We start from the raw sequence: 26610 nt of genomic DNA, 5'->3' as shown, positions 1-26610 counted from the left end.
TTTGAGACTATGCATGGCAGCGATGTATAACTTTTTCTATATGGAATTTGATTTACGAAATAGGCGTGATTTGATTATTTGGGTTGGGTACCAATTAAGAAAAAATGTGCAAGCAATAAGCAAAATAAAATACAAAGTATTGTGTATGATAAAATAGCATAAATATGTATAAAAACAGTTAAAATAAAAAAACTGCTAATTGAATTAGTACAAAGTAACAAATAAGGATGAATTCATTGTTTAGGTAAAAGAACTCAATTAAAAAAAAGAGTAGGTACCTATACTAGGTAATATTTTTACTCATTGGTATTGAAACAATGATAGAACAAAGATGTTTCCTTTTCAATCTCCATGTATTCTGAGCTGATTTGAACATTGTCTTCTGATGCCTCTTTTCTGTCTGGTATTCCCTCCTATTAAATACAGTACAACCATGATTTAATGTATAGATTCCATTGATATGGTCATTATAAGCAATAAATTCTGTATTAATGTTTATTTGGTTTTCATTGGTATTATTCAATTGTTTTTCTTCATAAATAGATTATATTGGTAAAAAATAGTCGATTAAAGAAAATACTTATAAGGTAGTCATCTTTTTATAAAGTGTAAGATTTTTTTTGTATGTAGCGAAGGATCTCGCTAACTGCTGAACTTTAAAGTAAAGCTATTTATAGGCCTTTGAAAGGCCTATTTTGGGGGATGGTAACTCCATCCTTTGAAGAGAAATCGCCCCTTGACAAAAATGAACCCCCCAATTTTTTAAATTTTAAAATTGAAAATGGGGAGCGGGATCCACTTATACCCCACCACCCTTATGTGCAACTTTGCTTCAGTAAAGGTGTCAATTAAAAAATAGTCCTTATAGTCATTTGAAGATAAGTTTAATAAAAATAAAAGGAAGAAAAATTAAGTTTCTTGATGATTATTTTAATTAACAGCAAAGATAGACAGAGATTCTGAAAGAGATAAAATCTTAAGAGATTTACAGTTTCTCTTTTAGTTTTACACGACACCCCTATTATCAAACTTAACAGAAATCATGTTGTTGTTTCCTTATCAAGTCCTCCATAATGGACAACCCTTTTCCTCTTAACATACTGAATATCTTCATCATCTGACATTTTGTGGCTGCTGCGCTACTTTGCAATCTGAAAACAAACATTCACTTGTTTATTAAGTAAAGAAGTCTCAACTAAATATGTTATTAACACTAATAATAGTTTATTATTCTTTAACTGGTACAAATATATATTTTTCTCTAACACTTCTTTTCATGTAATTTTGAAAAATTTCTGCAATACAAAAATGTGCTTTTGTAGCTATTTTTAAAAACTCAATTTATAAATGATTTTTGTTTTTGGTCTACATATTAATGCTTTTTTTCACTTTATAATAAAATAATTACAAAAGCACAACTTTTTAAAACCCTTATATTTATGATTATGATTTAATATCGAAATTTAATTTAACAAAAACAATTTAATTTAATAAGTTTACAAATAGCCATAAATTATGTTTCTAATATTTAAGTTTAAGTAGATACAGGAAAACTATTTTGAAATTCTATACAAAATGTAATATTTTTAATTAATTGTAAGAAATAAAAGATTTTCATTTTACATAATGTTAATTTAAAAACTCAAATCTTAATATTATTTAATTGACAAGCTAATATATTCTAGTACATAGTACCTACTTTATTCCAAGATAATTTATAAATACATACAAAAATTCAGTTCATAAATACCTTCAATAGATTTGTCACTAAGTTGCTTTCTTTTAGCAATTTGTTCTTAATTTGAGCTGACTAATTAAAAAGAACCAAAATCTTTGTAAGTATGATACAATATTTTTATTTAAATTTAAAATCAGGGGTGTATATTCTGCATGGGGTTCCTTGTTAAAGGATGGGGGGGGGGGGGGGGATAAAAAAATTGTGGGATGGTGAAAAACGATAAAATGAAAAGTACTTACTGAAGCATTTTATCCAGTTTTCCCCTCCGTTGGGAAAAAAACGAGGGGAGGAATAAAATGAAATATTTTTTTGCGGGGAAAAAATAAATCATTTGCAGAATATGCACCACTGATTAAAATTGAAGTCCATTTTATATCGTTATGGAGTGACTATGTTATGTGGTGTTCCGACATTTCCGTAAAATGTCCTAAATCATAACCTGTAAATTATTGCTAAAGCGTAAATTGTATTGCTCTAAAGGGATAAGACAATGGCCGATAAAATTGATGTACATACCCAAAGATTTTACCCATATAGATTACAAATAGTTGTTCAAACGTTAGGATACTAAACTTCATAAACCAACCAATCAAAATTCAATAAATGTCCTCTAAGTTGTTAAGCCAATGAATAAAAACGTTATTATAAAACTTTAGGGACTAGTGTAACAAACAGTTCTTTGCCCTCTTTGTCCCTGGCAAATTTTCTCTTCCCATAGTTAACTACGCCCTACATTGAAACCACAAAGGCGCATTATTGCAAATATGAAAACAGAATTGACACCATGGTGAAGTGACGGGACACCATATCATCTAATATATGAATACGTATATTATGGGATAAATGCTGTAAACATGAGTATAGGTTTGTATTAGTAAGTTTATTCAAATTGTGGAATACAATTGGAAGTGTTAGGTTAATCTGATAAGAAATTAAAATGATAAGAGGTATTTAACTTTCAACAAAAGTAAAAAAATAAGTTTTTCCTGTTGTGTTTTCATGTATGCAGATGAAATACAACCATAGGAAAATAGATATTCCAGTATGGCTTCGAACCCGATAAATATCAGCTGAATTTGAACCAGTTCTCAGCCATACTAAAAATCATGTATAGAATCGTATTATGTATAGACAATCTTATTTGAATAATAAGATAAAAATCATAATAGGTACCATTTTTGTTACCTTTGGGGCTTTCAAAACTGGTTTTGATCCTAAAAATTTTCATTTTAATATCTCCGGTAAGCTGTCTAAAATACGATGTGAAAAATAACTATAACTGATTTTTTTCAGGTGTCCTACATAAATAAAACCTTTATAAAAAACCTTTTCATTTCCTTTCACTTGTATAAAAGATACCTCTACATTTTTTCAACGTATTGAGCATTATTCACTGGTAAATGTTTATTTTTTAGTTAAGACAAAGGTTTTCTAATCAAATGAACCTAAACACTTTCTGTTTCCACAAAACAATACAAGTATTTGATAGTCGCTTAGTTGTTAGAAGGAAGGTACTGAAAATCAGAACTATTTTTTTACGTTTTCTTTCATTACATTATTAGAATTGTGTCCTATTTTTAATTTTACTTTAAATAACAATAATATTACTAAACCTGACTTTTTAAATGACAACAATTATAAATTTGGTCCAATCGTAATTATTGGATGAACTACTTTTATATATAAACCTATACTTAAATATATTCCTTAAATTTTTTTATGATTTTATGTTATAATATACTTGTGAATGATGATTATTTGGAATATACTTATAAACTACAATTAATGATTATAATATTTTTAAAATTTGCTATACAAACAATTTAAATTGATCATTGGGACGGGGGTTTCACTAAAAAAATTCAAAATAATACAATTAATAAAAATGGAAGAACTCTACTTCTACAAAACAATAACTATAAAACAATAAAAACATTTACAAAAAGACAACAATAAATGACACATTAATTTTTATCATAAGTTTATCAGGGCTTTATATTACTAAATATATTCACAATAGTTAGCATATGCTGCCCAAAACATTTATAAAAATAAGTCTTTCAAGTTGTGTATTTAATGGCTAATTTAAATTTAAAAAAATAAGGCAAAAGTTAAGATTTTAACCAATCTGGATAAAAGGCAATAAATAACATTTCAACAAAACAACTTTTCATCAGTCCTTTTTAATAATACTTGGGGGGGGGGGGGGGGGGGAAACCAATTCTAAATAAGCAGTAATAACTAAAACTATATTAATATTAAGCTCTATATCTAATGAAATTGAAAATAAGGCTAAGATGATTTCAAATCTGCATGAATAGGTGGTGTCAATAATATGATGAAATCTTAGAGTTCAAGAAATAGAAAAAATAAGTCAATTTAAAAGGCTGGAAAACGGCAATAGGATAGCCAAAGACCACACATTAATAGAAACTACTGAACAAGGCAAAAATACAAATGAGCGCACAGCAAGAGAGAATGAATGAAAAATATATTTTTAAAAACATTTTTACTTACTCCTTTTTCTCTCTCATCTCAGCCCTTACAAATTGGCAAGTCAGTTCTGATGCAATGGTGAATTATAGCGACAGAACTGACATACATTTTGAAGCTGTTTGCTACCGTTAATGCTTTTTCCTTCGTATAATAGAAATTTATCTATCCTTCCAGCAATTAAAAAAGCTTTCAAGGCCTTAAGAATAAGATAAATTATTCATCTAAATCTCAAACTCTAAAGTAAAATTTTCAAATGTTCAATGATTATATAATATTATAATATAATATATTCTAAAATGTGATTCTAAAATATTCTATCAAATAGAGTTTTGCAGTGGGGTTAAATATGTTTTAATTTATGTATAACATCTAACAATAAAAAGTATATTAAAAGATAAATTGTTTAGTACAAATGCTTTCCAATAAGAAAGGTTATTCTCCTAGAGAACAGATGTTACAACAAACAAAATATCAAAATTTTCAATCAATCAATCATATTTTACAAAAATACCATGTATTCCTAAAACATTTTGAGTTAAAACTAAAAAAATCCTTTAAAATAATTTGTATTACTTTAAAATTATAAAAAATAAATTAATTTGTGAAGTTTATTGCAATCGATATGCTCCTATCACCCATACATTCTTAATCATAATGAAAATTACATATTTATTTTACATCATATTCATCTGTGACTATGACTGAGTCAGTCATCTCAATATCCAAATATTTAGCGTCTGCCAATATAGCTTTACCATTGCCGACGTGCTTGCTGCCATCTTCTTGCAAATTTTGGTCACCATCCATGGTCTTGCTTGATCCAATCGCCATCTTGGTTTCATTGTCCGCCATCTTGGTTTCATTGGCAGCAATCTTGGTTTCATTGTCAGCCATATTGGTTTCATTGTCCACCATCTTGGATACAAAATCCACCATTTTATTTGCATTGTCCGCCATTTTATTTTCATCATCATCAGCCATCTTGGTTTCATCAACATTTTTGGCCATCTTGATTTCAACTTCTAATACTTGGTCATTCAATTGGTCAGATATATTAGTGGGAGTTGGCAAGGCTGTTTTGGGGGAATTTCCTACTTGTGGTAAATGCTCGGGAAGCCTCTTGAGGCCAAATTCAAATGATTGTCCTTGTTGTAGAACAGGCTGGTGTATCTCTAGATGTCCAAAACCTAAAAAAATTTATATTCATCAAGGGGGGGGGTTTTAATGCAACCATCTCGTAATCAGTGAGCAAATGGCACTTAGAATTCGAATTTCCATCTATAATTTTGCATGAATAATCCTTGGTAGGTCTATTTTCCCTAAATCGAACAAAAAGTTGGAAAAGTTACGGCTAACGGCTGGCGGCTCAGCTATTTTGCCATTTTTTTGATATTTATACTGCAAATTAGTCACGAAACCACTCTCAACATAATACTCTTTTCTACTCCAAAACGCTATCAAACGGTTCTAGACGGTAGCTGTTGGTACTAGAAGTTTTAAAATTGGTTATTGCTATCATTTAACATGAATTAAACCAAAAATATGTTTTAAAAAATCGATTCCTACGTAATTGATGATGGATTTACCCTGAAAATAGGCAAAAAACGGCTGAACGGCTGAGCCGCTAGCCGTTACTTTTCCAACTTTTTGTTCGATTTAGGGAAAATAGACCTACCAATGATTACTCATGCAAAAGTTCAGATCGAAATTCGAATTCTAAGTGTCATTTGCTCACTGATTACGAGATGGTTGCATTAAAAAACCCCCCCTTTTAAAATCAAGAGCAAATAAACAACAATAAGATAACCTTAAGAATAAAAAATGATCATTAATAACATTTAAGACATTCTTTAATTTTTTCTATTGACACTGGACAGTTGGATTACACAGTACACACCCACAGTAACAAAGCTTTCAAAGTTTTAACAAAGTATTATTCACCTTTCATGTCGCCAAAGTCATCATCTCCACAATCTTTGATGCCAGAATCTGTAATACTTGACTCAGTTATGCTCTCATCCAGTCCTCCAACTACCACGATTGAAACTTTAAATTCATTTTTCAGACAAAATATTTAAATTGAAAGTCTGTAAAAATATGATTTTGGTATACCTAGCGTTTTTATTATGAAAATGGCCAAAAAACAAACAACCTTTGTCTTTAGTACATTTTCTTTCCATAAAATGTAGTTATAATAACTATTTTCTTTTTTAATCTCTGTTAGATAGGTAAGTTTACTTGAATATTTAACTTTAATGCAAACAATAAGCAAAATCATTTTGACTCTCGAGGCTTTTTTTTGTATCTCTAGTAGTATCAAACATGTAAAATACTTGAGAATCTATACTTGTCAATTCATTAAAAGTAACATTCCTTGATTTCCACCTTGTAGCACATCAGCTGGGAGCTGTTGAAGCGAGGCAGACCTGCCACGAATATGCCCCTCACTGCCAAACTCCTGCACAGACGGTATCAAAGGCGTGGCCAGCATATCAACCGAATGGTGCTGTTTCCTGGACTGTAAATTTTTCTGAGCTTGTTCATTGGTGAAAATGTGAATGGGCGGGGAGGATTTGGGGAGAGGGGGCGGAGTCGCATCTCCTATGTCTGTGGGCAAGGAGTTGGATCTGTTTAAGCTAGCGGCTTCTGCATTATTGGGGTTGTCTGTTAATTGACGAGCGTCTACAGTCAAAAGAAGGTCTTCTTCATGAGAACCATTACCCTAAACAAATGAATTGATAGGTGTGTTACAATTTTTCTTGTCAATGGGTATTTTTTACTTGAAATAAAATATAAATTGAATATTTGAAAGACAGAATGAATAAGAAAGATATCATGATATGACAAAAATAAAATATTTACCTGCGGCAAAGTTGTTATATTCCACAGATGAGAATCTGGCGGCTGAGACTTGGGCCTAGCCGCATCCGCGGCCGCCTGATTATGCCTTCGCAGCAGCAGTGCCCTTGCGGACGTCGGCGAATTTTGCTGCGACACACTGGAGTTGGGACAAATTTCGGGGGAGTTGTCTTTGGGAATTAAAGGTACTGACTGTTCTTCTCCATTATTAGTGTTGTTAAGAGATGTGTCGGGGAGGAATGTGTCAGCAGTATCATCTTGACGTAGGGGCTCAACAATAGCAACAGTTTCAACTATATAGATAAATATATTGTAATTATGTCAGATGATGCAGATCACGCGACCCGTCACGCTAAATCTGACTTTGAAAAGTCAACAAAGAATCTACACGAGTATTTCTATCTTTATATACCTCGCAAATAATAGCTAGTGAAAGAAATCATAACTTACTTCTTGTAACCAAAATCTCGTCAACTACAGAACTTGTCGTTTCACAATTCCATGGAAAGTTACTATTTGTCCAAGGCAGGTTCTAAGCTATTTGGAGGAAGGTAAGTCGCCCCCTACCCTATTTTGAGATTGGACCGCAAGAAAATAAAAAGACTTATAATATAAATTGACTAATAATCAATAATAGATGTTGCCATAGATCTTAATTTAATATAAGATAAAGAACGGAGTAAGAAAGAAAGAATTAAAGCTTATACCTATAATCTATATATGTGATAAGAATTTAATCTAACTAACCTTGTTGAGTTTGACTAACACCCCACCAGAATGGGAAAAGGCTGCTCAAGTTGCTGACCATCCTTTTGTGGCCTCGGTGTTTCCCGCCTTTTTCTGGGGATCTACAATAAGAGATATAAGTTTTCCGGAATTTTAATGTAGGGAGGAGATTTGAAATCTGCATCAAATTTTAAGGATCTTTTATAAAATTCGTTTTTTGTATAATTCTTTATCTAAAAGCGGAAATACAAATTAAGTTCATTAATTTTGGCATCCGTGATTGGTGGATTTAAAAAATCTGCGCTCTGATTGGATGTCGTACATCATTCAACCAATTAGAGCGCAGGTAGTTTAAAATCCACCTATCCTATTGGTCAAAATTAAATAACTTAAAATGTATTTCCGCTTTTAGATAAAGAATTATACAAAAAACGAATTTTATAAAAAATCCTTAAAATTTGATGCAGATTTCAAATCTCCTCCCTACATTAAAATTCCGGAAAACTTATATCTACAATACATTTATTTTCATGGATTTTTTCATTAAATAAGCAATGCAAAATCATATCTTTATTATTATAGTACAATTGAGGGAATATTAATGAAATATTGATCAGGGATTTAAAGGGATAAGACAATGGCCGATAAATTGATTCACATCCCGAATGATGATACACAAAATTACCCCTTCTGTAGATTACAATTAGTGGTAGATTTAATAAAACTTTGGAACAGCCCGATGTTTCCTTCCTCCCAGAATATTGATCGTTTTAATCTTAATACGTTAAATTATTGTTTTTATTAAGGTACTAGAAAAAGTCTACGAACAATTCTTCTTACCTTGAAGGGCTGTAAATAATTCTGCCATTCTCATCCCTTATGGGGGTTCCTTTGTCATTAGAGATATCTCTGAACGGAGTACCCGTAGGGGTGAAGTACAGAGATTGAGAGTCCCCTAGACCCTCGAGATCAAGAACTCGGTCTGAGTTCAGTATGTCTTTCATTTCTGCTTCCCTGAAATCATAAACGTGGATAAAAAATAAAGCAACAAATATTTTTAATTCAACTTTAATTTGTATTTTAGAACAAGAAAAATTGTTGTCCGATCATAAATAACAAAGTAACCAAAATATTTTACGTGAAAAATTTTATGAACAGCTTTCCACGGATAGTAAAATGAAAAATTTAATTATAAGATTAATCCCAGTTTTGTTGGGTGCTAGGGGACGAAGACCCAGGTCAACATTAATTTTATAATTTTTAATTTATTATTCTTGAAAATATGCCCATAATACGATTCGATACATGTAATTTTGTGAAAAAGACAAAGAAGTCGAGCCTTATAAGGGAATAAAAGCAAACTATTAAGTGAAGATTATCTCTACTGTGTAAACGGTCTTTATTATTATCAATCTTTGATGGAAAGTAGGACTAACACACTATAGTATATTGGCTTCGCTACTACAATCAAAAGCCAAACCTTCTATCCATCTCATCCTGCCACTCTCTGAGGTCCTGGTCCCCAATGCCCTGCTTACAGCTGGACAGATCCAGGTAAAGGGCTGGCATGTTCTCCAGAACTCGGTTCATGGTCTTCTGGGTGTACTGTTTCGTTTCGCGGATTCGTAAGTAGTTTTGCGCAGAGAATTTCCTAGAAACGATATCCATATCAAAAACAAAATTTATTGTAGTTTTGGACAGGGATCTAAAGAGATAAGGCAATGACAGTTAAATTGATAAACACCCCCAAAATGCTGCACAACATACCCCTTTTGTAGATTAAAGTTAGTGGTTTAATCGTTTGGACACTCAACTTAATGAACCAACCAACCTAAAATCAATAAAAGTCTCCTGAGTTGTTGAGTAAACTAATGACCAGTGTAAAAAAAAACCAGCCCAATGTCCCCTCTCTCCCTGAGTTTTGAAATTTAAAGATGGGGTAGTTCAAAAAGAGAACTTCTATCAAAACAAGAAATTCCTGTAGGTAATTGGAAGGGTAATTTTTTTTATTTAATATCATAAAAATACTCTACTTTTTTACATTTTATTTTGTGTAGGTAGCAATCTAACAATCTATTCTTTTTTATAAAGACTTCATGACTAACCATAAACGAACTTAACATATTTGCTATAGTTAATACTTAATTTGTTTATTATCTAATTTGGACCTAATTTTTGAAAACCTCATTTTAAGTGTGTTAACAGCTATTTAGAATTTCTGAACAATATATATTTTTAATTTTTCAAAGGATGAAACTTACCTCAGCCTTTGTCTTTGGAAAATATAATTTTCATGACATTTATCAAGTTGACCGCTGGAGTACTCGCGGATTTTGGACAGCTGATCAGCATACTGTTCCTTCATACCAGAATATTGGGCGCTGCCCAAGTTCTTCATGTCCTGATAATAACAAATTCGCAATATATCGTACATATTTTTTTTTTAAATATGCCGATCCATCTATAAAATAATTTTATTTAACAAATAGAAATCTTTTATCCAACATAAAATAAAACCTTTATCAGTTTTATTACTATAAAGAATTGTTGTTTTTGACACGCAGAAAAGTTGCAGGCAAATTGGTGTTCTTTAAATGAGGTATATCTCCCTAATACACCTAAGTAGGTTTATATTATGTAAATGTTTGATTCGTTCTGCAACTAAAAGACAATAATCAAATTTATCCCATCATATAATATACAGCTTCCAGTGGATATCAAAATAAAAAATTATAAGATTAAACCAGCTTTGTTGGCCCCGTAGGACCGAAGACCCGGGCTAGCAAAACTGGTATTAATTTAAATTTTAAAATTTTTATTAAAATATTTGTGGATATTTGTATGTAATACGATGCTATACATGATTTTTCAGTACGGCTGAGAAACGGTTCTAATCCAGCGGAAATTGATTGGTTTAGAAGCCATTTTTCTAAACATTTAATGTCCAAGCTTACCTTAATCGACTTGACTTGGTTATGATAATTTTCTCTGACTTTCTCCATTTGCATGACACAGTTATCTCGGATCCTCTGACTCTGCATGTTATAATTCTCTCTCAACTTTTCCAATTGCTGAATACGGTAGGTCTCAATTGAGTCAACAACCTGAACAATAAACATCATCAATTTGAGAGCAATTTCATCTCTTAAGAAATAAAGACTAGTTTATTTTTAAAAACTATCTAGGTACTCAACGGTCACAAGAAAATTTTTGAAGATCACACACGAAAATACACTTCAAGCAGATACGTTATTCTACAGCTATTTCGGTTTAAACATAAGAGTTTTTGAATATGTAAAAAGGTAGATATTCTATTTCTATAATATAAAATACTGTTCTTTTTTAATCTAAAACATTGTAAACTTGTTTTAGCTGCGCTTCTTAGGAATTAGATATTTATGTCCTTGTTAAAGGCGACGGTATTTTAAATCCAATGTCTAATTCTAAGTTTTTATCTAAAACTTATAAATTTCTTAAATACATATTAAGTTCTTTATAGGATGTTGTCTAACTCTTTTACCTTCGCCAACTTCTTTATTTTAGGCGGTTGTTGATCCTTGCAACAGCTACAGCAAAGGCAACAGCCATAGTTCCAGAGGAGATAATGCATTAGTTTGCACAGTAAGGTCAATCCAAGGAAACAGGCGGCAGCTCCGAATCCCCATCCGAGAGATAGATAGTAGATTTTGTTTCTATAAAAGAATAATATTGATTATCTAGCAATCTTTGAAGATTTTAAAATATAGGTAAATATTTTCAGTTACATAAAACTTAATAGGAGCATTATAATTTACAGTCCAATGTCCTCTTCTAGGCTTCCCCATTTAATAAATATTAAGACACAGTTAAAAAGAAAATAAACAGTACCTGTAATGATAATTAAGCTTAAGATAAGCTTTAGCAGATGCATTATGGATACCATTAGAGGCATAACAGGTGTATGGACCACGGTCCCTCCAACCAAACTCATCAATGACAAGGCTACCGTTGGATAACACAGTGTAGTGGTCTTCCCAATAGCTGTAGTCACTAAAAAAAGATTATTAGTTAAAGCGACAACTTACAAGATTAGTTTTCATGAAAACTGATGCCTTTTTAAAATCTGTTTTAAAATTACAATTTTGTCGTAAAGATATTCAAACCATTCCTTTCTAAACTGTTTCGAATATCACAATGTTCATACAAATGACAAGAAATTATCAAAAAAATTAAGGGGGGGGAAGTTTTGCCACTTTCGCGTAATCCGTGATTATTAGGCTAGGTATTGATGTGAGACTATAGGTTATTTGGGATAAAAGTTTACTTTTGGGTAGTACTTCACGTATATTTAATCATTTTTTGGATAGGTCTCCAGGTTCAGGTGCTGCAGGCTGGAAGGTGGTTTCTGGACAGGTAAAAAAAATTTAAAATTTTTGTTTGAAGAGTTAGAGATCAAATTATTAAACAAAATATGCATCTTTATGGATATTATTGAAATACCAGAAGAAAAAATTAAAATCGGCCTCCAGGTTCAAGTGCTGCAGGCCTCCAGGTCCACTCTGGACAGGTAAAAAAACAAGTTTTTTATTTGAAGAGTTAGAGGTCAACTTATAAAACAGAATATGCATATTTTTTTATATTATTGACATATTTGAAGAAAAAATTAAAATTGGCCTCCAGGTTCAGGTGCTGCAGGCCTCCAGGTCCACTCTGGACAGGTAAAAAAACAAGTTTTTTATTTGAAGAGTTAGAGGTCAACTTATAAAACAGAATATGCATATTTTTTTATATTATTGACATATTTGAAGAAAAAATTAAAATTGGCCTCCAGGTTCAGGTGCTGCAGGCCTCCAGGTCCACTCTGGACAGGTAAAAAAACAAGTTTTTTTTATTTGAAGAGTTAGAGGTCAACTTATTAAACAGAATATGCATCTTTATGGATATTATTGAAATATCAGAAGAAAAAATTAAAATCGGCCTCCAGGTTCAAGTGCTGCAGGCCTCCAGGTCCACTCTGGACAGGTAAAAAATATTTTTTTTTATTTGAAGAGTTAGAGGTCAACTTATAAAAACAGAATATGCATATTTTTTTATATTATTGACATTTTTGAAGAAAAAATTTAAATCAGCCCCCAGGTTCAGGTGCTGCAGGCCTCCAGGTCCGCTCTGGACAGGTGAAAAAACAAGTTTTTTTTATTTGAAGAGTTAGAGGTCAACTTATTAAACAGAATATGCATCTTTATGGATATTATTGAAATATCAGAAGAAAAAATTAAAATCGGCCTCCAGGTTTAGGTGCTGCAGGCCTCCAGGTCCACTCTGGACATGTAAAAAATAATTTTTTTTATTAAAAGAGTTAGAGGACAACTTAAAAAACAGAATATGCATCTTTTTTGATGTTATTGACATATTTGAAGAAAAAATTAAAATCGGCCTAAAGGTTCAGGTGCTGTAGGCCTCTAGGTCCACTCTGGAAAGGTAAATAATAAAAAAAAATTTATTTGAAGAGTTAGAGGTCAACTTATAAAACAGAATATGCTTCTTTTTTATATTATTGACATATTTGAAGAAAAAGTTAAAATCAGACTCCATGTTCAGATCCTGCAGGCCTCCAGGTCCACTCTGGACAGGTATGAATTAAGTCTTTTTATCTGGAAAGTTACAGGTCAACTTATAAAAAAAATATGCATTGTTTTGGATATAATAAATATACTTGAAGATAAAATTAAATTCGGCCTTCAAGTTTAGGTGCTGCAGGCTTACATTTTCAGGTATTTTTGCTTTTTTTCCTGTTTTAAAACATGGTAGGTAGGTATCATACATTTTTACTTTTTTATATGGACAGGGACACTTTCACCTGGTGAATGCTGGTTGTTACCGGCCAGGTGAATATCTCAAATGGTTATTTTGGAATTTAAGGCTTCATCAAAAAGTTTCAATGAATATGATAACTACCAGGTTTAAATAAATATAGAATAGGAAAAAAGTAGGGGGGAAATCAAATAAATAGGAAATATACCTGAAAATAGTCTCTAAAGTTCACCTGGAAGCCTGCAGCACCTGAACCTGGACGCCAATTTTATTTTTTCTTCTTCAAATATACATGTAACATCTAAAAAGATGCTAATGTTGTTTTAAAAACTGACCTCTAACTCTTCAAATAAACAATATATTGTTTTACCTGCCCAGAGTGCACCTGGAGGCCTGCAGCACGTGAACCTGGAGGCCAATTTTAATTTTTTCTTCAAATATGTCAATAATAACAAAAAAATGCATATTCTGTTTATAAGTTGACCTCTAACTCTTCAAATAATTTTTTTTATTTTTTTACCCGTCCTGAGTTGACCTGGAGTTCTGCAGCACCTGAACCTGGAGGCCGATTTTAATTTTTTCTTCAAATATGTCAATAATACAAAAAAAGATGCATATTCTGTTTTATAAGTTGACCTCTAACTCTTCAAATAAAAAATTTGATTTTTTACCTGTCCAGAGTGGACCTGGAGGCTAGCAGCACCTGAACCTGGAGGCCGATTTAAATGTTTTCTTCAAATATGTCAATAATATCAAAAAATATGCATATTCTGTTTTATAAGTTGACCTCTAACTCTTCAAATAAAAAACTTGTTTTTTTACCTGTCCAGAGTGGACCTGGAGGCCTGCAGCACCTAAACCTGGAGGCCGATTTTAATTTTTTCTTTAAATATGTCAATAATATCAAAAAATATGCATATTCTGTTTTATAAGTTGACCTCCAACTCTTCAAATAAAAAAAAACTTGTTTTTTTACCTGTCCAGAGCGGACCTGGAGGCCTGCAGCACCTGAACCTGGAGGCCGATTTTAATTTTTTCTACAAATATGTCAATAATATAAAAAAAATATGCATATTCTGTTTTATAAGTTGACCTCTAACTCTTCAAATAAAAAAAACTTGTTTTTTTACCTGTCCAGAGTGGACCTGGAGGCCTGCAGCACTTGAACCTGGAGGCCGATTTTAATTTTTTCTTCTGATATTTCAAAAATATCCATAAAGATGCATATTCTGTTTAATAAGTTGACCTCTAACTCTTCAAATAAAAAAACTTGTTTTTTTACCTGTCCAGAGTGGACCTGGAGGCCTGCAGCACCTGAACCTGGAGGCCGATTTTAATTTTTTCTTCAAAAATGTCAATAATATAAAAAAATATGCATATTCTGTTTTATAAGTTGACCTCTAACTCTTCAAATAAAAAACTTGTTTTTTTACCTGTCCAGAGTGGACCTGGAGGCCTGCAGCACTTGAACCTGGAGGCCGATTTTAATTTTTTCTTCTGGTATTTCAATAATATCCATAAAGATGCATATTTTGTTTAATAATTTGATCTCTAACTCTTCAAACAAAAATTTTAAATTTTTTTTACCTGTCCAGAAACCACCTTCCAGCCTGCAGCACCTGAACCTGGAGACCTATCCAAAAAATGATTAAATATACGTGAAGTACTACCCAAAAGTAAACTTTTATCCCAAATAACCTATAGTCTCACATCAATACCTAGCCTAATAATCACGGATTACGCGAAAGTGGCAAAACTTCCCCCCCCCCTTATTGGAAGAAGTGAAAACTTTATGCCTTTCTTCAAAGAGGTATAAAAGAGTAAATAGATGTTCAGTACTTTATAAAAACCTTCCTGAATACTGAACAGTACAGTAATGCTTACTTAGACAGAACACAGTTTTTTTGCCACGTATTCAACAGTCATAGTCAACAGTTAGAACAAGCTAATATATATCCTGGGTAAGACATACTACATCTATCTATCTATCTATCTAAAACTTACTTGGTAGTTGGAACAAGCTGGTAAAGATCATGAGCAGGAGGACATACTTGGGCTGGCTCAGGTAATCCTCTTATAAGATCCATCCTGTAAAATATAACTGTAAAATATTGTTATACTTTAAACTAGTTGCTTCAACTTTAGCCTCTACTAAGGGAGAGCGGGGGAGGTCCGGAATTAGCCCGAAACCTCCCCAAAATATCTATTTATACTTAGTTTCCATGAATAGTACAAACAATTCGGGCCAGCATCTTCCGAGGTCTTAAACTTACTTCTTAATATTATTGGATAATTTACTTCGCCCCCAACCTCTAGGAAAATGCAGTGAGGGAAGTTCAGGAAAATATCCTAAAACCATCCCAAGATATTTATAAAGCTTCCTTGAAAAGTACAACCAATTGGGACCAACACTTTTTGAGATAATTTGCTTCAGACAAAAAAAGCCTTGCTACTTTCATCATTGGATTTAATTTTGATTGGTTTAATACAATTACTAATTCGGACAAAAGTCATTAACTAAAAATTCCATTAAAACACATCATTAAGACTCTGGAATCAAGTGTTTATTATCAAACACTCATCATTAAATTAAACCATAGAAAAATAAAGAAAATAGAGGAGTATTTAGAATATATTTTACATGAAAAAATAACCGGAACTTTTACCTCAAAACTATTGCTCAATTAGCTCGACAACACCCCCCCCCCCCTTCTTGTTTGCTTTTTTTTGACGAAAAAACTTATTTCTAGCCCTTGTGGGATACAAGCCCTGAGTAACTCTCTTAACATTTAATTAACCAAACCTAAACTAAAATGAGCATAAAAATACGGTATTATCAAAACAGTTTATTTTTGGACTGGATGCGATATGAGGGAAACCGCTAAAAAAATGTTCAAACCTGGGGGATAACCAGAGAATTTCATATCCTTGGAGGTCACCTTCCAGGGGACAGTCCAGCAGAACAGAGTCTCCAGGACGATACATGTACTCACTTAGGGGCTCCTAATATAAAATAATTTTAGATAAAAATCATCACAATCGTTTATATATTTCTTTTGATAAAAAACTATCAACATGGTAAAATGGCTTACTTTACAGGGATCTAAATTATCCCTTTTGTAGATTCAAGTTAGTGGTTAAAACATATGGACACTCAACCTAAAGAACCAACCAATGAAAAGGGGGGGGGGGGGAAATGTGGTGACTCGTCACACGACATACCAGCAATTTTATTTTGGATGCTTCTCCCTTAGTTTTAGAGATAATTGGATGAAATCTTTTGGGCTGGGTCACTAATTACCCCAACTAGTGGAATCTTTAAAAAAAAACGGCGGCGGGACCGCCGCTCCCGCCGTCCGCCGCCGTTTTCCGCCGCCACCAAAAAAAATTTTTTTATTGCATTTCTCGCCGAATTAGGCAATTTGGAATCATTTGAGACCATGTTATTTTTTTCAAAAATTTTTCCCCTTACAAGCAACCCTGCGGGGGGACTTAGTCATTTTTTTCAAATTCTCGTTTTTCAAGGTATATCTTAAATACAGTAATTCTCCTGTGATTTTGAAGATATTGAAACAAAATACCATGGTCTCAAATGATTCCAAATTGCCTAATTCGGCGAGAAATGCAATAAAAAATTTTTTTTTGGTGGCGGCGGAAAACGGCGGCGGACGGCGGGAGCGGCGGTCCCGCCGCCGTTTTTTTTTAAAGATACCACTAGTTGGGGTAATTAGTGACCCAGCCCAAAAGATTTCATCCAATTATCTCTAAAACTAAGGGAGTAGCATCCAAAATAAAATTGCTGGTATGTCGTGTGACGAGTCACCACATTTCCCCCCCCCCCCCTTTAATGTAGGTACCCAAAGTTTTGAGCCAACTAATAAGATAACGTGGATTAAAACTTTGGTACCAGTGTAATTTATAATCTAATGTCCCTTTCCTCCCTGAGTAAACACAAGAATGTTTTTAATTTTTCCTTTATAGTATATTTATTATAAAAACCTAACATCCCCCCCCAAAAAAGATAAGGTATTTTTAAAAAAAAAGTTATTAGTTACCTAAAAAAAAGATAAGAAAAAAGACACCCAAGCTCTGTATTGTCTTGTAATTTAATTGTGATTGTTTATATATTCTCTCTCACAGGTTCCGCGAGGGCCCCCCCGTACGTACCACATCTCGGTAGGGTAGGGGGAGAGTTGAATATATTGTTTTATTGTATGTAATATTGTCTGTGGAGTGAACCAAGCAAAACTAGCCGTGTCGAGATGTCAGGAAATAAAAAGTACACCTGCCTAGCCTGCAAACAGCCATTGAAGAGATCTGTGTGTGTACCCTGCCATGTGTGTGAAGAATACACACATCCAGAATGTTCTAATATCAGTAAAGATCTGCTGAAATACTTGATAGAAGAAACAAGAGAAGGAAATTCCCTGTCCTGGACCTGTGATCATTGCAAAAAAGTTGGTGTAATTTTCGATAAAAAGATCAAACAATTGAATAAAGATCTTACACAACTTAGAAAGGATGTCACTGATAACAAAACTTCACAAGATGCCCTGGCTGAGGAGGTTAAAATAGTGAAAGAAAAAAGTAAGAAGAACGAGGATATGATTGCTAAAAATGTGGAGACAACACAGCAAACAATTTTTAGTGAAATTAGAGAACGAGAAGAGAAGAAATGTAATCTTATTATACACAACCTGCTTGAATCATCTGGAGCTGGATCTGGATTGGACAGGAAGCAGTATGATATTGATTGTATTATGGAGATTATGGACGAGATATCTGTCACTTTTGGCAAGGATGATATAAAATTTATAAGAAGACTGGGAGAAAAAACAGATGATGACAAAATTCGTCCTGTTCAACTTGGTGTTAAAGCAATAACAACGAAGGAAAATATTCTGTCTCATGCTAAAAGATTAAAGGATTCAGCTGATTATTATGAAGTAAATATTGTTCCAGATCTTACCAAACAGCAGAGGAAAGAGGAGGACGACCTATCCAAGGAGGTAACAAAAAGAAACCTTGAACTTGATCCTGAGGTTTCTTTAAACTCGGAATGGAAGCTAGTGGGTCCAAAAGGACAGAAAAGAATGATCCTAGTCAAGAAACAGGACGGACAAGGGGCAAGGGGCGGCCCAAGGGGAAGGAGCAGAGGCAGGGGATCGAGAGGAACCAGTCAAAAAACACATATGGAGAGAAGTGTTTCAATGAAAAGAGCCAGAACACCAGAAAAGACAATAAGAGAAAAAAGAATGAGAGGAGTGAGAGGAGAGGAGATGAACAACAGAACGGAGCCAGAGGAGGAGGAGGAGGACCAGGTGGAGACGGACAAGGAGTAAAATGTGGAGGGCTTACATTACTCTATACCAACGCCCAGAGTATTCTTAGTAAGCTTCCAGATTTAGAGGCTACAGCTCACAATTTTAAACCTGATATTATTTTAATAACAGAAAGTTGGTGTAACAAAACTATAAGTGATAATGTTCTTAAAGTAATTGGATATGATTTAATTTCGGATTTAAGAAAAGACAGAACTGATACTACAAATGGAATTGGAGGAGGAATTTTAGTTTATGCTAAAAATGGACTAGCAGTTTTATCTATTGACAACCTTAGTGATTTTAACCAGTATGCTCATTTTAAAATATCGACTTCACTTTGTGATATGAACATTTTTCTTATTTACAGACCTCCAAGTAGTAGCAAAGCTAACAATGAAATGTTATGTAACCTGATTAAAAATGCACCAAAAGACTCGTTGATTATTGGTGATATAAATTTTCCTAAAATAGACTGGAACAATTTAACAAGTGATACTTTTAGCAGTGATTTTTTGAACTCTTGTATTGACAATAATTTTAGTCAATACGTTGACTTTCCTACACACAGTAAAAATAATATCCTAGATCTAGTTCTCTGCAATAATGACTGTGTTTTAAATGCTGAAAATCTGGGACCTCTGTCCAATAGTGATCATGTTATGATTTTAATTAGAACATGTTTTGACTTTGTCTCTACTAACAATAATGATGTGAAATTAAACTGGTCTAGAGCTAATTACAGTGAATTAAAAGATGAAATTGCAAATGTTGATTGGCCTAACCTTTTAAGCAATGATGACGTGAATTTAAATTGGGCGAATTTTAAACACAAGTTAAATACAGTGATCTATAAACATGTGCCCTTAATGACTACAACAAGTGATAATTCTAAACCTATATGGATGAACAATTATATAAAAAGAATGCTACAAAAAAAATCCAGATTGTACAAGAAAATGAAATTGACAAAAAGTGAAAGTGATACTAAAAACTATAAAGATGCTGAGAAAGTGACCAAAAAAGCTATTAGAAATGCCAAGAAAAAAGTTGAAGTTCGAATATCTAAACAAAATGGAAATGAAGGTAAAAATAGCTTTAATAAATATGTCAAGTCTAGGCTTGGCAAGCAGACTGGTATTGGTCCACTTTTAGATGAACACAACACAGTGACTAGTGATGGAAAAAAGATGGCTGATATTTTAAATGAACATTTTAGCAGCGTTTTTAGTAAAGACAATGTTAATGTTAACAATATTGAGGATCTAGTGTTTGATTCTCCTATTGAGGATCTGATAATAACTAAACAGGATATAGAAGATAAAATTGACAAACTGAAACCTGGTAAAGCTCCTGGACCAGATGGAATATCAACAACCTTGTTGATTAAACTTAAATTTGTGATAAGTATACCTCTACAAATCCTTTTTCAGGAATCCCTCAGTAAAGGATGTGTTCCCACAGAATGGAAAAAGGCAAAGGTGATACCTATTTTCAAAAAAGGATCTAAAGGCAAGGCTTCGAACTATAGACCAGTTTCGTTAACAAGTGTGGCTGTAAACTGCTGGAAAGTATCATCAGAGATAAAATAACTGAACATCTTATAAGAAACAAACTTATCAACACTTCTCAACATGGATTTACAAAGAACAGGTCCTGTCAAACTAATCTGCTTGAATTCATGGATTTTATCACAAAATGTATAGATCAAGGGGACCCAGTAGATGTCATTTATCTGGACTTCAGCAAAGCTTTTGACAAAATTTCCCACTCCAAGTTGGCACTGAAACTCAAAGCTCATGGCATACGTGGTAAGCTGTTAAGCTGGATAACAGACTGGTTAACAAATCGATCACAATGGGTCTGTGTTAATGGCTCTAATTCAAAAGAAACAGAGGTAGGCTCAGGTGTACCACAAGGATCAGTACTGGGACCATTGTTATTTGTCATTTTTATAAATGACCTGGATGATTGTGTTAAACTGATTATTGATTTGATCAAAAAATTCGCGGATGACACAAAGGCTGGTAAATGTATCAAAAATCAAAAAAATACCCAGGAACTTCAAGATGGATTAAATAAACTTTATGAATGGAGTGAAAAGTGGTCTATGGCTTTTAACATTAAAAAATGTAAAGTTATGCATTTTGGAAGAAACAACCCCAAAACTAAATATTTCATAAATGGAGAAGAATTGGAAGAAGATGAATATGAGAGAGACATTGGCGTTAAAATATCATCTGATCTAAAACCATCAAAGCATTGTCAAGAAGCTGCAAACAGAGCAAGAGTTGTATTAGGCCAAATTTCTCGATGTTTTCATTACAGAGACAAAGTAGTGTTCTTGAGGTTGTATAAACAATATGTCCGGCCGCACATGGAATTTTCAAGTGTAGCCTGGTCCCCCTGGCAGGTCAATGATATATCTGTTTTAGAAGAAGTACAAGTTAAAGCTGTCAAAATGATTTCTGGACTTCAAGGTAAAGATTATGTTGAAAAACTGAAAGAGCTTGGTCTTTGGAGTCTAGAAAAAAGGAGACTTATGTTCGATCTTATTCAGATGCACAAGTTAATCACAAATATTGGACATGTCAAGTGTAATTATAGGCACCCTGAAATGAACCCAGAAAGAACAGTCACAAGATCACAAACAGACTCTTTAAACATAATAAAAGAGAGATCTAACCTAGAAACTAGAAAAAACTTTTTCACAGTGAGAACGGCAGATATTTGGAACTCATTACCAAGTGACATAAAAAGTATCAGACAAGTGACAACATTTAAAAAAAGACTAGTTCAGTGGATGAGCGAGAAAAAATTAACCAGCAGAGACTGAATTCTTCATCATGGCTTTACGAGCTTACCGAAGAAAACACATACAAGTAAACAAGTAAGTAAGCAAGTAAGTAATATATATATTTTCAAAGCAATAAATAAACCTGCAATGTACATTGTACATGTTGTTGTGTAATTTTTACGCATTTTATGCTACAACGTTATGCACAACAATTTGTCAACTAAATTTTTCGTGGATTTTTGCAAAAATTTTGCCTAATTATCTTTTTAATCTATAAAAATCTACAATTGAACCAAAGAATTTTCTATTCAAGTGTCCATTAAAATATTTTTCCAGTTTGGCTTCGAAACCGAAAACATCCACTAGATTAGAACCAGATAGTATTAGAGAAAATTTTCCACAGATATTAAAATAAAAACCCCAAAATCAATAACAGTTTTATTAGCCTTGGCTCTTTTTCATTATAATATCTGCGGAAAGCAGTCTATATTTTATAATGCGATGCAAGCAATAACTATTATCTAATTATCCATCTACCTATCTATCTTTATAAATTTACCTCTTCTAATATATCTCCGCAGTTGAGACTATCCAGTATCTTTGGATCAGTTAGTAAAAATTTGGTCCCAGAAACAGGGGAGTTGCACTCCAAACTTTCAAACAAGTCTTTGGAGGGCATGCTTTCAAGCCTGCAAAAATAAAGGGTCTTTTTATAAGGTAATGGTGAGCTATTTTTTTTTTATAAATAGGGGGCACATTAACATAAACATTTGCCAAAGTTGAAAAACAGAAAATCTCATCGATCTCTCATTGGTATCTAATAACTTGCCACTTCCAGAGAAAATTGAAAGAAAAAAAATGGTCCAATCCCTGAGCAGCAAAGTCTAAAACGTTTAGCGATTAACAAGATCTTAAGCCTAAGACGGACAGACGTCAGACAGATATCGTTCTACTTTGTATTATACTAGCGGCATCGCACCCTTCGAGGTCTCTAGGGGTGATTTCTCTTAGGATTGTGGTGGTTCCTTCCCTAAAATAGTCATAAACCTTCCCGGAACCTATGAGAAGCTACCCTGTAAAGGAGAACCCGATCGGTTCAGCGGTTAGCGAGATCCTTCGGTACAAACAAACAGAGAGAAAGACAGACATCGTTTTACTTTGTGTTGGATTGCCTCTTACCTTAATGTTGTTTGACAATTACACTTGAGATGAATGTCATCCGTATGAAGAATAGATAAACTCTTATGCTCCAACAATCCGAGGGACAGTGAGAATATTCCAGTTCGAGAAATATCCAAACTCTGAAAATAAAAAGGGTCAGTAGGTATATCATAACTATTATCTATAACATTTTAATTACATATCTAAAACAGTACATTGGTAGGTACTTCGTTAAAATAGATAAAACCTCCAGACAATTTTTGTAATATTGACGTAAAAGGACGTTTAGACATCATTAGTTATAGAGTAGCAGCCCCACTTCTAAGTTTTTATTTCTAATTAGAGATAATTGTAATAGAAAAGTGTCTACAAAGTAGTTTGTTTGTATATAACATAAAATGAACTTTGTTTGTGTACTTTTCAGACTTCAGTAACTACATACCTATAATCATTAATATGTAAAAAATAAGTAAACTCAAGTAGGTAAGTAGGAAATAAATATGGCATTTAAAGGGATAAGACAATGTCAATGAATCGATGTACATCCCCTCTAAAGATAAGCAAAATCACCTCTTCTGTAGAATAAAATTATCGGGTGAAAAGTTTTGACATTGTTTGTTAGAACCAACTAATCAAGAAAAAGCCCCAAAATTACACATAAAAAAATAGAACACCTGTCATAACAGAAAAAATGAATAATCTCCAATAAATACTGTCAAGACTGTTTTTGTACTAGGAATAGGATGCACGCATGAGAACACTAGATAATAGTCAAAACAGCAATACCATTGGCGAACATATGAACAACTCTCACCTTTAGATTTGGAAGGGATCGTAAAAGCTTGGTACAAACTGCTATTAATTGCGGGTTGCCGGATAATTTCAATGTTCTTAGTTCGGGGAACTTTTTCTTTGAGGGCTTGATCAACTCAAGATTGTTATTACTCATATCAAGGGTCTGGAAAAAAAAAATTTTAGCAATAAAATCAAAATCTTCACGACTAAAGCCAAAAAAAGTATGTCTGATTCATTAAAAGAACCTATGAATTAAAATGGATATAATTTCATCTTCAATAGCTTTAAAACAGTAGATAGAAAATTTTATTAAAAATGTTAGTGCTACGTTAGTTTGTTGTGAAAAAAATCATTTTAAAAATGTCACCTTTAGATTGTATAAATATTGCAAATGTTGCATATCAAACTTCATCAGACTATTGTAGGATAAATTTAAGCTCCTGAAAATAAGATATTATACAGGGGTGTATATTCTACATGGGATCCCCTGCTCAGGGGGGGGGGGGGGGAAATAAAAAATAAGTGGTTGGAGGGAAAAAAATGTAAAAATTAAGAAAACTGAAAACATTTTTTCCATTCCCCCCCCCCCCCCCCTCCTTGGTGAAAAAAAAACTTTTAAAAATGTGTGGTAGGAGGGATAAAATAAATAAAATATATAGAGTTCTTTAAATATTTTTTCATTTTCCCCCTACTTGGTGAGAAAAAACTAGGGGGGGGGGGGGGGGAAATAAAAAATTTTGTAGCAGGGGAAAAAAAATAAATCTTGTGCAGAATATACACCCCTGATATTATATTAAGTAAGCACTGTAAAGTAGTAAGGTTTTTTGCTGTTGGTTAAGATTTCAATAACTACTGAACCGATTGAATTCTTCATTTTAGGAAAGTTATACATGTTTTTGAAAGAGTTTAGATTATTTTAATGCGCTTTCCTACCCTTTTCTATGGTTCCTCGATAAAAACTACCTATTTAAAAAAAATTATCTATGATCATTAGGTACCTACTAATATAATAAGTGGTATAATAAATAGGATAAAAAAGACTTAGATACCTAAGACTGTAAGTATCACAGTTTGGCAAAGGATTCTGGTGAAGACTAGTATTCACAATTGTCACATCCTCCAGATGCTCGAAGAAGTAGCAATCCTGCAGGGCATCAGCCATCACCTCGGGGTCGCTGCTCATACCAGATATCTGCAACGACCTCAGACGTGGAAAGGGGGTTTGATAGCCCCCCTCCAGGCTGCTCGAATTGATTAGGCATTCTTTTAAACTAGAACACAGGATTTATCACATTAAGCAGGTAATTGTAAAACAAAATATAAATTTTTCTAGTTGAACGTTTAAGAATTACTTAAAACAGAAAACTATCCCTTTGATATCCTTTTTTTCTTAATTACTAATGTGCCTGTTTATAGGCAAAGAGATTCAACCATAAGCGTATGGAGAGGATGTCAACACCCCTCCTTGAAATTAAGATTTGAAAGGCCTAGCCTGTCTATCCCTGTGCAATAAAAGAGCAAAATTACGCAACTTAGACCTACATTATAAAAAGTAAGCAGTAAAGTTTCATATTAAGCTGATTTTAATATTAAAAATGCGATAAAATCTGTGCCTAAGAGAAGTAAGATAACCAAGATAAAGATTTGAAAAAGTTTGATTGAATGCCTCGTCTGGTACCCAACAATCTTCTAACGTCAATGTTTCAGTGTATCTGTTACAATAAACATACATAAGTTTTATGCGCATCTTACATATACATATAACAACCATTTAATATAAAATACGAGGCCTGATCTTCTACACATGGTTTAAGTTGCATCTGTTTATGTCTAGTTGTGTAAAAGAAGTACCTAATTCTAAGCGTGATTAGTATTTAATGAAATGATTTTTTGCAAAGACTCAAACTTCAACCGCATTGCAAATTTTAATATTTAAATCTTGATATAGATACATATTATATTTGAATGTATGTTTTCCTGTTAGTAAGTAGCTGGAGAGTGTAGAATGGTTCCGCGCCTGTACAGTAAACAGTTCGCAGATCCCGGGTACAGGTACACCAGGAGGGACATTCTGCATAATAAAAGATTGTTAAACATGTACTTTTTACAATCAGCACTAAATTAAAAGAATTTCCATGAATGCAGGGATCTAAAGGGCTAAGGCAATAGCAGATAAATTGATGTACATCACTAATGATGATACACAAAATTACCCCATCTGCAGATTATAATTAGAAGCGGAAAAGTTTGGACACTCAACTTAACGAACCAACCAATCAAAATTCAATAAAAGTCCCCAAAGTTGTTAAGCCAACGAAAAAGAAAACGTTATTATTAAACTTTGGGGAATACTGTAATAAACAGCCCATTAGGTATCATATAATCAAATTCTCTTTAGGAAGCCATTCCATTTAGTTTCATATGTAAATTCTAATTATTTCTCAAGGTATTTAAGTAACATAAAATGCTTAACAAACATGCCTGGTTCAGGAGTTGTATTTATAACAACTGAATCTAACTCCTCCTCTGTAAGAGGAACAACAGAAGATGGGCTGGCCTCTAGACCCGGCCACACCACGCATATTAGGCTTAAAGCCCATAGAGGTCCTATCATTTTGGCATATTCTGAAAAAAATATTAAGGTAACATTGATGTTTGGAGTTGTTTGTTTAGGTATAAAAAATGCCTCAGTGAGATTAATACACTGTACTGTAATGTACAAAACTTTGTTTCACCATCATATCTTTGGCTGCAGCGCATCACCTTTTTTTGAACCCATACTTTTTCATTTCATAGAAGAGATCAGTTTTTGAGCTTCCCAGGTTGACAATTTTTGGACACCCGTCCCGGTCCTTCTCCTGGATTGTACATTCTTTGCAATAGTAGGCGTCCGAGATTCCAGGACCACCGCAAATTACACATCTTCC

General features: G+C 33.2%; 3 protein-coding genes across 4 annotated transcripts in view; all 3 read right to left on the bottom strand.

Moving 5' to 3' along the window:
* U4-U6-60K (U4-U6 small nuclear riboprotein factor 60K) overlaps positions 1 to 1164 on the bottom strand; it is a 21298-nt gene extending 20134 nt beyond the window's left edge. Inside the window, exons 1-2 of the mRNA XM_080153479.1 lie at positions 1058 to 1164; positions 341 to 415 (exon numbers count right to left, since the gene is read on the bottom strand). Of these exons, the coding sequence (XP_080009605.1) occupies positions 341 to 415; positions 1058 to 1124 (142 nt within the window). The 5' untranslated portion in view covers positions 1125 to 1164. The remainder of the gene's footprint in view (positions 1 to 340; positions 416 to 1057) is intronic.
* LOC145313832 (uncharacterized) lies at positions 1151 to 26307 on the bottom strand. Its single transcript, XM_080153476.1, has 21 exons — positions 26165 to 26307; positions 25667 to 25754; positions 25297 to 25401; positions 24733 to 24954; positions 24051 to 24123; positions 23703 to 23846; positions 22907 to 23028; positions 22287 to 22416; positions 16509 to 16612; positions 15614 to 15697; positions 11687 to 11848; positions 11340 to 11511; positions 10774 to 10923; positions 10081 to 10220; positions 9300 to 9470; positions 8660 to 8833; positions 7841 to 7941; positions 7097 to 7386; positions 6610 to 6956; positions 6176 to 6267; positions 1151 to 5421 (listed from the first exon to the last, which is right to left on the bottom strand). Exons 1-21 carry the CDS (start codon positions 26295 to 26297, stop codon positions 4904 to 4906), a joined length of 3522 nt encoding a protein of 1173 aa, XP_080009602.1. The 5' UTR covers positions 26298 to 26307; the 3' UTR covers positions 1151 to 4903.
* Phf5a (PHD finger protein 5a) overlaps positions 26307 to 26610 on the bottom strand; it is a 164722-nt gene continuing 164418 nt past the window's right edge. For both annotated transcript variants that reach the window (XM_080153483.1, XM_080153485.1), the window contains exon 4: positions 26307 to 26610. In XM_080153483.1, coding sequence (XP_080009609.1) covers positions 26443 to 26610 — 168 coding nt within the window. In that variant the 3' untranslated portion in view covers positions 26307 to 26442.

Source organism: Acartia tonsa, chromosome 3 (genome assembly GCF_053477335.1).
Source record: "Acartia tonsa isolate MP-2025a chromosome 3, ASM5347733v1, whole genome shotgun sequence".
NCBI lineage: Eukaryota > Metazoa > Arthropoda > Copepoda > Calanoida > Acartiidae > Acartia > Acartia tonsa.
Note: the sequence above shows the minus strand (reverse complement) of the source record. Positions and strands in the feature narration are given on the sequence as shown.